The sequence below is a fragment of the Columba livia genome, chromosome 11 (assembly GCF_036013475.1).
Source record: "Columba livia isolate bColLiv1 breed racing homer chromosome 11, bColLiv1.pat.W.v2, whole genome shotgun sequence".
Taxonomy (NCBI): domain Eukaryota; kingdom Metazoa; phylum Chordata; class Aves; order Columbiformes; family Columbidae; genus Columba; species Columba livia.
In genome coordinates this window covers 13,504,946-13,516,401 of record NC_088612.1, presented here as the reverse complement: position 1 = coordinate 13,516,401, position 11,456 = coordinate 13,504,946, and the positions used below count along the sequence as shown (strand labels likewise).

General features: G+C 46.7%; 1 protein-coding gene across 1 annotated transcript in view; it reads left to right on the top strand.

Annotated features, from left to right (window-relative positions):
• The first annotated feature begins 4,595 nt into the window (after window positions 1-4,595).
• MAP1A (microtubule associated protein 1A) overlaps window positions 4,596-11,456 on the top strand; it is a 54,285-nt gene continuing 47,424 nt past the window's right edge. The window contains exons 1-2 of the mRNA XM_065076869.1: window positions 4,596-4,772; window positions 9,401-9,502. Of these exons, the coding sequence (XP_064932941.1) occupies window positions 4,619-4,772; window positions 9,401-9,502 (256 nt within the window). The 5' untranslated portion in view covers window positions 4,596-4,618. The remainder of the gene's footprint in view (window positions 4,773-9,400; window positions 9,503-11,456) is intronic.

Genomic DNA, 11,456 nt, shown 5'->3' with positions numbered 1-11,456 from the left:
CTTATAAGCACATTGCATTTATTTATCAGGTACTTTACCTCACTTCTGTTGGCATGGCACCATGGAAATTCATACAGGTTCTATAGCCACTGGATCTCTGTCTGACAAAGAGGCAGATGCCACTTACATGATCAGTTTTTACTGGACTTTGGAAGGCTGAAGGTTTTACCCAATATGTGTCTGGAACATGGAAGCACTGCCTGTTGGCCATTCACAGAACTTGAAAATTAAATCATTTTCAGAACACAGCAATGTACAAACAATTACCCGGTGGCTCAGAGGGTGCCCTGCTGACACCTGAGTGCATTTGTTGGGGAAGGATACATTCTGGATGCTGAGAAAACACTTCTTAAAGTTCTACTAAACTGACCCAAGAGTAATGTATGGGCAACTGACACTGTGTTTAATCAAATGTTAAAGGAAAGCTAAAATAGTGTACAGGTGGACACGTGACTGCAGGATTTAGAGACATCACTGTGAGCTGTGCTGCAGAATAAATACATTAAAACAATGAATTTGCTTGTGTTACCTTTTGAGACATGAAAGCGGAGGTCTCTGCTTCTCTTGTACTTGTGAAATCACAGACCACTCCAGCAGTGGTGCTGAGAACTGTGTCCTCAGGTCACAGAGTGCCAGTCCTGCAGGACAGATGGCCAAGTCAGTCCAGAGGGTGAAACAGCATTTTTGTACCTACTGTGTTCTTAAACCCTGCTTCTGTTATCTATGGACACCTCTTGACAAACTTTGTTGTAGTCAGATGTTTCTGTAGTCATTTAAAAGTTGGTTTACTTCGTCTTTCATTGCTGTTGAATTTCAGTTCAAACACACAAGATCTGTGGTTTATTTGGCCAGTTACCCAGTGTTCAGAGCCCATGTGCTCCAGGAGCAGGTGCACAGTGAGACTGGGATCAGTCACCAATGACTGTGCAATGGAGTGCTGTCCTGGAGCCCTCAGGAAAAGGCTCGTACCATTGATGCAATGCATCTGTATTCTTAATTTGTGAAAGACTGAACACAAAGAACTGTTCACCATATGAATGCAACAAAAAAAAAGCACAGATATCGTGCCAGCCTTACATGGTGAAGATTGCCATAGCAAATCAACTTCCTTCTTCAGTAAGCATTTAACTTAAGACACACATATCAGTTCCTCTGAATGCTCCTGACATCTCTGGTAACATGAAATTCACCATGTAAGATCTCAATATAGCTATTTCACTGCATGCAGGATCACATAGTTTCTGACCTTCTTCTGGAGAAATCTTAAAGTCACTGCCTGGCTTTACTGGGCACGGGAAGGTGTGGAACGTACACACTGTTAGGTGGGAAGTGGAGCGTTACAGATGGTTTGCAGTGACCAGTGAGGCTCCTGGCAATCCAGATAGTTCAGTCTGCAAAAAGTCTTAGTAACATTACATTTGTGCTCATTTTATATACTTGTGCTTTCAGCTACATTATTTCAACTGTCTTTAGTTACAAGGAAAGATGAAACAAAGAGGCAAGTATTCTAGACACATTGTATTTAACATTTAAACGATTAAAAATCACCTTGCCTTGCAAGAGGGTCTGCTGCATCAGTACGAATTAATACCTTTCTTGGTGTGATAAATGTCAATTTTAATTCCAAAGCTGTGGATCACTGGAAATTACACAATGAATATACATTATCATTTCATAGGCACTTAGATCCTTGTGTTGATCAGAGCTGCAGTGGTTCCACATTGCATGGGAGGCATTCAGTGTCTGTAGGACAGAAGTGGGAGGAAGAGAAGTACTGCTCTGATGAATCGCCTCTGGGGTTAAATAGAACAAAAAATGGCTTGGTCCTCTGTTTCTCTTTCTGTGTGTCACAACACATCCTGGCAGTGACAGCGGCTGCGACTCCACATGGCAGCTCTGTCAGAGCCGGGTTCTGCTCCACGTGGGGGTCACTGTGTTCCCCGCAGAGGGACCAAGGCCTGAACAAACCACAGAGTGCCTTTAGGCAGCCACCTCCTTCTCCCTGCTTCTCAGAAATGTCACAGCCAAAATGACATTACATTTTACCTCAATTAAGGCGTCCTCATTCAGATACTGCTGTAGATCTCTGGTTCCGAGAACTGTTTTCATTCATGGGTCCGTTTTCAGGTGGGGAGGGCAGGGAGTCATCATTCCAGGGTAAAGGACTCAGAAATTGAAACTGTGTGGATTGTTCTGTCCATGATATTATGAAGACCCTTTTTGTGCTATTATGAGCCTACTTTGTAAATCCATTTTTCTAATGGTAATTTACCATCCCTCCCTGTTCAGAGGTTCTGTCTGCCTTTGCCACCTCTCATTCTCTGATATTTGTCAGGACCTCTAATATCTGTAATCAGCCCAGTCACCTTCTGATGTTTCATGGAGGTGCCAGCTATTGCTGCAGTGCATGAAAGCAGAAACTTATCCCATAACTGCTGTACATTTTGATTATATGGATCCAGTGTGTGGATTTACAGGGAAACGAGGAATTTAGTTGGCTAGAAATCCCTCATTTCACTGCCCTACACAGTGCACACACACTAGGACTCAGGGCATCCTAATTCTACCATGACCACAGGCAGCTCTGATTCACATCAGAAAGCAAGAGAAAAATCATTATTCTATCATTTGATGGTATAGTAGAAGAGCAGAAATAGATCACATAATAAAAACCCATCTAATTGTAAACAGTCTTCCCTATAAGTTCCAGTCCCTGTGGTACAGAACCAGGCCTGGGTATTGTTTTTAAGCTTCCACTCCAGTCTGCACATCCCCCTTTTCTTTTCTCTTGGCAGCAATCCAGCCAGGAGCGTCTGCACTGCAGTGAAAAGCTGCAGCCCTGGAAAGCTCCCATGTCAAAAATACGACTGAATCACCTGAAAACAGAGGGCACTTCTACCAGCTGGTATGAAAATCTCTGAAAATCTTTGATCTTCATGTTTTGCCATTGTGTTTTCCCTACATGATCTACAATCCTGCTTTCATGATAGAATTTATTGTAGGCTGGTATTTATTTGCAGGTTTATGGCTTTATTCACATATTTACCTGCTTCAGTGCAGTTCCTTGAGACAAACTAGATACTGCTATGCAAGTTACAACACACAGAAATAATTTAAACCTTTTTAATGCACTAATTCTCTCTGCTTATGAGATTTATTTCATAAAGATCATAGCCAGTGGTGCCACCAAAATTTAATGTGAAAAAGACCTATTGCATCATCTCCTAGGTTATCTGTTGTGACCTGCAGCACCTTTTGATTAAATATCTCAATATTAGAAAACTCTGAAAGCTAGTAACATCACTTGCAGCCTGCAGAAATAGTTATTCTGGATTTTTCCCCCTTTCTCTGGTTGGCTTTTTTCCCTGATTATCTTCTGCCAGAGTCTTATGATGCTATAGATTCACATATTTGCCAGAAGTCCGTGGTTTGGGCCGTGTCCTCGCTGCAGGCTCGGTGGGTACTCAGGAGCAGAACAGGGCAGATGGTTGTTCTGCTCACTGAGGCTCCTGAGCTGCAGCTCATCCCTGTGGGATCTTGAACAGTGCAGGACGCAGAAATGGACACGTGTAGGAAACACTGCAGGTTTTTGCTGACTTGACTTGTTTTACAATAACTGGGTTGCTTTTCCACCCAGCTGCATCAGCACAGGATAATCTTGCCTTTCTTTGTCAGAAAAGACATGGATTTTTTCTATCCAAAACTACTTTCTGGTGGCTCTCCCTTCTTCAACATGAAGAAGTCTCATTCTTTGAGTTTGTTCAGCTTTTCCACATGCTGCACCAATGTGCTTTGAACTAGAACTGACTGGCAGTGATCTGGACTTGTGCCCTGAACTAAGGCCCTCTGGTCATGCTGGACGCTCAGAGCTCCTGTGTGTGCACAGCAGCTGACATCTCGCAGCAGTTTTACACTGGTGGCCAGCAAAGTTCAGAGAGATTTTTGTGTATCTCATGTTTCTGGACTCTGGGAAATCTCATCTCTTACCGTTGGAGATGGTTACACTTGTCTTTAATTGAACAGGAAGAAGCACCAGGCAGAGATGGAGACCTGACCCGCTCACTGCCCAGTGATGGAGAAGAAAGCAGGATTGTAGACCTCAGTGCCGCTCGGCGCTGCTGGCTGCCATGGTTTTGTGGTGGATATTGCAACAACTCAACACCAAGCAGTTAAAACTCTCTGCGGATTTCTGAATTTAAGTACCTCACTCACCCGAGACACAAAGGTGAACTGAGCTCCCCCGTGAGCCTGGCGGACGGGAGCGCCGCCGCGCCCAGCCGGGCCGGGAGCCCGCTGCCCGGCGCCGGCTGCACATCAGCGGCAGGGCCTGCGCTGCGCTCGGGCCTGCGGACGGGCCTGAGCCGGGAGAGGAGAACCGGTGCTCCCGAAGCCACGGCCCCGCCGGGCTCTCCCGGGCTCCCCCGGGCTCCCTGGGTCCAGTCGCACCCGACGAGCGGCGCGCGCGGGCAGAGAGCCACGCCCACCCGAGGCCGCGCCCCCGCTCCACCGCAGTAGCGCAGGCCCACGTGCCAGCTCGGCCAATCGGGGAGGCGCTCCGGGCTCTTTAAGAGCCGCGCGCCAGTCACCGCGCGCTGCAGCAGCGGCCGCCGGGGTTGCCATGGAGACCACGGCCGGGCCGGTCGCTATGGAGACAGCAGCGCCCTGGCTGCCGGGCGGGCGGCGGGAGCCGCGGCGGCACGCGCTGCTGGTGGTGATCGGCGAGGTCGGGACGGAGCCGGAGCGCGGGGCGGTGCGGGGCGCCCTGGAGCGCGGTGAGGAGCGGGGGGGCCCTGGAGCGCGGGGCGGTGCGGAGCGCCCTGGAGCGCGGTGAGGAGCGGGGGGGGCCTGGAGCGCGGGGCGGTGCGGACCCCCCTGAGGCGCGGTGAAGAGCAGGGGAGCCCTGGGGCGCGGCGCGGGGCGGTGCGGACCCCCCTGGAGCGTGGTGAGGAGCGGGCGGTCCCTGACGCCGAGCGCCGTGGGGATGCGGGGTCGCCCGCGCCCGCCGCGGTGTCGCCGGCCCGGCCCGGGGCGGAGCTGCCGGTGCCCGCCCTGCCCTGCGGCACCGCCGCCCCGCCGCAGGGTTCACCTCCTCCAGGCGGTGCGGGCGGGGAGGCCCCGGGGCGGAGGCCGGTGTTCTGCCGGGGCCGCCGGGCGGTGGGAGTGGAGGAGGTGGCGGCTGCCGTGAGCGCGGCCCGGGCGGCGGGGCCGGGCAGGGCAGCCCCGCCGCGCTGGGCGTGGCGGCCGCGCCGGTGTCGCAGCCGCATGGCTGGCGATGACCCATGTGTCGGCTCCAGCGCGGATCAGCCGGTGACAGATGCATCTGGTTTGGCTCTGGTCCCGCCGGCCGGTGCGCGCAGGCGTTCAGGCCATCAGTTGCTGTATCCCTTTTTTCCCCCTGAGCATTCCTGTGTTTGCATTACTGAAATGCAGTTAACATTGGTTTTGAATGTCTTAAAGCTTGATGACATTTTGTGGTTCTGAGTTCTCCAAATTCTGATTTTATTAGTGGGTCAGTGGATTACATTTTCTTTTCATCTCACCCCAAACTTCTATCTTACTATTTGGAAGATTTGTCTTGCTTAAGTGTTCAGTGGGGTGCAAGGGGACAGCTGCACACAGGGCCTGGTGTGCTGTGGCCTCTCACTGTCTAAGGAGCAGCAGTGTGGACCAGAGGAGCTGAGGGAGGATAAGCCACGGCAGCGAACTGCTCCAGGAATGAGGCAGAGCAAGACAGGACTGCTGTAACACACTTCACCCCTTTGTTATCCATGCTGTGGTAGCACCCGGAGACCTTGGCAATGACTTAGTCTATGTATATGATGCAAGGTGATGAGGTGATGAGGGAGGAGGTGGTGAGATAGTAGTTCTGGCTTTGTGGTGGTTTCTGATGGATCCTGAGAAAAGGAGAAAGGAGAGGTTGTCAGCTACATTGGGACCTTAAAGGAAGGCTCTAATGAGCAGCTTAGTACACCTCTGAGAAATAAATTAACAGCCCTTTGGCTTTACATGTACTTCTTGCCCCCCTCCCCTTCCACCCCGCAATTTCCAAGACACATTGGTTTAAAAGATGCCAGCGATAACAGCTGTGACTATTGGCCAAACAGTTATTTGGAGATACTTCTGGGACTGTTTTCCTCTCAAGCATCAACAGCACTGAGGAACAGATGGACAGTGCAGTTTAAGTGCATGTAAAAATGTAAAATCTTGTCCAACTTCTCCACTTCAGTATATTTTCCATCCATCTCTGCTGGCGGACCACTTATCAGCTACTGTGAGTGCGATGTTTCATTCCCTTTTCAAGGGCTGGCTTTATTCAGTAGGAGCAGGTCAGACTGTGACTGTCTGGCCTCTAAAAGCCCCTCTTCAAAGGGGCTTCTCCTGCTTTCTGCACAGGAGAATGATCATCTTTGCTTGGCACTTCACTGAACTGTGTGCCAAGCCGGATCTTTACCCATTCTCTGAATCTTTGAAACAGTGACAGATCAAACTATAAACTAATGGATTTTGCTCTTTGATTTTATGGTCATGTGCCAATGACCTGGAATTCCCATTGGAGAGAAAAATTAAATGCCAATTTTGCAACATAAATTGTAATTGCCGCAGCAGGAGTACGTTCCACAGTTAGTTTTGTCTGACCAGAAACCTACTGGAATTCTGCCAAGCGCAAACACTTCTCTGCATGAGAACGATTTCAGCGGGACTGGTGAGTTGGTAGCAGTGGCGGTGAACGGCTGAGGGAGCTGGAAACCAGAGTTCAGACTTGCCTCTGTCTGACTTGGAGCGGGATCTCCCACAGGTTCACAGAGGAGTTGCCCCACTGTGAAATGACAGAATGACCTCTGTTGAAACAGACCAAGATCTACAAATTGGATACAAACCCCAAGAATAGTTAAAATAACAGCAGGGTCTTGACATCTGTCAACAGACAGCATATTATAATCTTATATATATCTGTATAATGCCTAGATTGGGTTTTCTAAAGGATGAAATAGCTGGGTTTTGTTCTGTTGGCTGCGGTGCAACTGCCTCCCCCATCCAACAAAAAAGCCCAAACAACAAACAAACAACAACAAAAACCAAAACAAAAAAAAAAGCAAAAAGAAACCATCACTGTGAGGATTTTTCTGTGAATAAATCCCTTCCTCTGGCTGATCCAAAAGTCTGCCTTCCCTGACTTCTTACTATACCTTGGTTCAGAATAATAGTCAATACAGGACATATGGGAGCCTGCTTGTTCCAATGTCTGGTGCTGCTGAGGCAGTGACATTATGTATCTGTGGGATGCTTGAACAATGCTTATTCAGAAATGCTGACTAATAAATACTGATCTTATTTTTCTGTTTCTGTGTGACTTTTGTCCAGTTTTGAAACAATATCTGGAAGACGTGGCCTGGTATGAGGGGGAAATGCCAAATCTTACAAGTAAATTACCTCAGCAGGAAATAAAATTCACAAGGAAAGAGATGGAAAACTGGTAGTTCACGTGGTCCCTCACCAAGCCGTGCATGTGCAAAGAGCATGAATACTTAGGAACCTTATTGTGGTGTAGTCTGCAGTCCTGTGTGTACAGGATCCCAGTCAGCACAGACAGCCCTGACTCCTGTGCCATGGCGTGAGAAACTGAAGTTCTCCAAGTGGGGAGAGATTGGGAGTAACTTCAGTTTACTTGGAGGGGAAAAAAGATTGAATAAATTGTTGCAAGTAGGATGATGAGTGAGATGATAGTTTCACTCTTTCCTTGCTCTGAAAGAGGATCTCCTCCTCCTGCATCCAGTGGGTGCAGCAGAAACTCACACAGCCGTCTGTGCTGCAGCAGGACAGACACCACAGTGACACAGCACCCGAGTCAGCAGGACTCGCCCTGCAGTGACACCCTGTTCTGCCCAGGTCAGGGTGCTCATCTGTGCTGCATTGAGATGCACTTGGGTTGGACGTTTGTTTATACAATCACACTTTCCAGGAGTGTATCACAGGAAAACATTTTGCTCACCTTCTTGCTCCCTGTCTTTTTTTTTACATTTCATTTGTTCCTATCCTGTGCTCAAACTGAAAGGAATAGATGTTCTGTGACATGGAAGGTTGTGGTGGGGTTGTGGTGTGGTGGTTTTCTGTTTGTTATTTTGTGATGTTCATAGGGTTTACTGAGGGGGTTTTGTGCATTCTGCAGTGCAGACTGTTGGGTAATAAATAGACTATATTACTCTGTGTCAGCTGTTAGCAGAAGAAGAAACTAAGAGCAAACTTTTGAGCTGCTGTAGATTCTGCAGGCCTTGAGACTCTGAACTGTGTGAGGCAATGGTCACTAACTCTGTCTTGGTTATGTGTAGAAATCTGGAGCTTATGTCCTGTTTCCCACCAGTGGCCAGCACAATGTGGAGTTACTATGCTGGAGAACTGGAACTGTAATAACTGAGAATATAGCCATGAAAAATCAGCATGCTTCACTTGAAAGAAGGCAGATAGCCGATGCAATAAAACTTCATATTTTACGCAAGACAGGATGTGTCTCCAGAAGATGGTGGAAGAACTCTCAGTGAGGACCCCATCAGTAAACACTGGGGCTGAAATTCTTCCTTCAGTTAACTTGCAGAAGCCTGTGGCATTGTCCTTCAGCATATCTGCTCAGCAGGCAGCAGCGCGAGAGGCTGGAGCATGATTCGTGATGATAACCTGGTTTTGTTCATGATGCCAAAGTGCAGTATCACACCATGAGGAGAGGCTGCTCCTCACTGGGAGGTGAGGAGCTGTGATTATGGTGTCTGGTGTCACCCAGAGCACAGGTCTGCGCATACCCAGCTCTGAAGGTGACTTCCCCAGCGTGGCGTGCTGCCACTTGCAACGGGAGCAGATGCCGCTTCCTGCTGTGATATGAAGGCGATTAGCTTACAAAGATTATATAGATTAAAGAGCAAACTCCAAGGGTCTCAGTGGGATCAGGGGCTCTGAAGGAGTGATTAGGCAATGAGTTGGGGGTGGCTCGGAGGTTGCACAGGTTACAGGAGTGGAGGAACTGGTGTCTGAGCTGTTCAGTGCTTTGACCATCTCTACTGGAAACCAACACTGGATAATGCACAAGATGTAAAACTAACATGATGTATTTGCTTGGTTAGGCAGTGGTGTCACTTATTTAGCCTCAATCCTTTGTAGTTTTAGTTTCACTTGGGTGAAGCCCCAGTTAATGAAGACTTGCTCGCTGTGTGTCCTTCAGGGACGGATATGTTGTGGCAGGTAAGTGTCCTATGGCCCTGTGCTTCTGAAGACTTTCTCCATCCATAGTGTGCTCTCCTGGAAAAGCATCGGTGGTCCTTGTGTGTCCTGTTAACTTCTCTGTCTGCACTTCTGTTTCTGATGCACTGTAATAACAGCTCACTTTTGTTTCTTTTGTTCTGTTTTTGGTCAGGAATTCGTTCCTGGAACATTAACATTCTGTCCTGTGACCTGAATCAGCAACTGCGACTCTTTGTCACCAGACACCTGGCTCAGTTTTCTTCAGAAGTCAAAGGTCAGCTTTTTGGTTTATCCGCATTAACTTTTAACTTTTCTTTTGGGCTTGGAAAAAACCCAAACAAACAACAAAACAAAACCCAGAATAAAGCTGATTGTGATTTAGAATGTCAAATTAAATTAGTGACTTGTTTGCCCAGGATTTTGCAGACATGAATACTAAAGAAGAAAAACCATCTTAAGGATCTGTTGGATACAAGAAATTTAGCTTAAAATTATGTATCTCACTACTGCAAACAGAGTGAGTAGAAACATGTGCTGTTTAAAAGCCTATTAAGCTAGTAAGTTAGAATTTGTCTATCTGTCTTCTGTACCTTATTCAGGTGGCACAATATAGTTTTACTTTGCAAGCTATTTATTGTCTGTCTCTTTCTTTTGGGCTTTAGAATGTACTTTTGTATGCAAAAAATTTGTTGCAATGTGTAAGTCTAGTCAAATGACTTTCCGAATCCCTTTTTTGAAGGCCCATCTCCCTTTCCTGAGAAGAACAATGAATAAGAGTGTTATAAAACCAACATTAACAGTTAAAAAGTGTGCTTGCTTAACTTGTGAAAAGCGTGAACTCTGGTTAGGTTGTTCATAATACTTTTCTGTAACTTATGTTTAGTTGCTATAGCAAGCACAGGTGACACTGTTGCAAAATCTTTTTTATATAAAACCGTCTTACAGCTCACTGTATGTTTTACACTCTTGTCAAAACTTCTGAATATATTTTCCAGTTGGGGAAGCTGTTCTCCTAAGGCACAGCTGTGAGAGAAGGTGCCTGGACTCTTCTCAAAGGTGCCACTGACTGAGAAGTCTCTTAACTTTCCTGTGATTTTCTAACATGGGGATAGAAAGTTTCCCTCCTTGCAAAGCTCTGTGTGTGTGTGTGTGTGTGTGTGTACCTACACTTATGGGATTAAAAGACTGTGTATGAAACATCAGTTAAAACACTCAGCAGAAGATCTGCCTAAATTTGAAGCAACTCTGACTGTCTATGGTACAAATAGACTAAGCACCAGCAAGTCACCATGAGTCTAACATTTGCCCAAGGATTCTTATAACTCAGGGTTTAAATATCTGGATTATTATTAGCAACACGTATCCCCCTCACTTCCCTTGCTTAGCTCCTGAGGAGCAAAGAGTGATAAATGTGATGCCAGTCTATAAAGAATGTTCCATGAGAGATCTGAGGGATTGCAGGTCTGTTGACCAGGTTTACTGGGCAAATCAGTAGTAACTATAATAAAAGGCAGAATTAGTGTCTACCTGGGAAGAGTGACCATTGGTTCTGTGAAGGAAAGTCCTGCTTCTCAAATGTTTTGATGGTTTTTGAGGAGATCAGCAGACATACAGATGAGTGATTCAGTGTGCCAGCCGGGGCTCCCTGCTAGCACTGACTAAAACTAATAAAATCTCTGACCGTGCCACTTTTATGATACTGTGGTATCACTAAGGCTCATAATAATATTAAACCATTTGGGGTGTCTCTTTGTAGGGCAAACTCTTTCTGATCTCTGTTAGTTTTGATGTTCAGAGAAAACAGCTTATTTTTCTGAAAACAGTTATCTCTACATGAATATTAGCAGCTACTTTCTGTCCAACAGGGGGATTTTAAATAACTCAACAGCCATCCCAGTGATCTTCCCTCTCAAACTGTACTTTGTGTTAGCCTTCACAAAACTGTTTATAAATGACTAATGATATAATTGAAAATCAAGCAATTAAGAACAACATTCAGGTTGAATTTGATGGAACAACATCTTGGAATGATGAATCACTGAGATAATTTTCTTGCTTCTGTAAAAGGATTATCAGAGATAATCCTAAATACTAAATACTTTCAAGTATTAGCTCGCATGTTTCTTTGCAAACTTGATGTTTTATGCTGAAAGCCAGTGGGGTTTGTGTCACAGTAATCACCAGCGGCCTTGCCAGCAGATGGCCACAGGCCCTGCAGCCTTTCATGT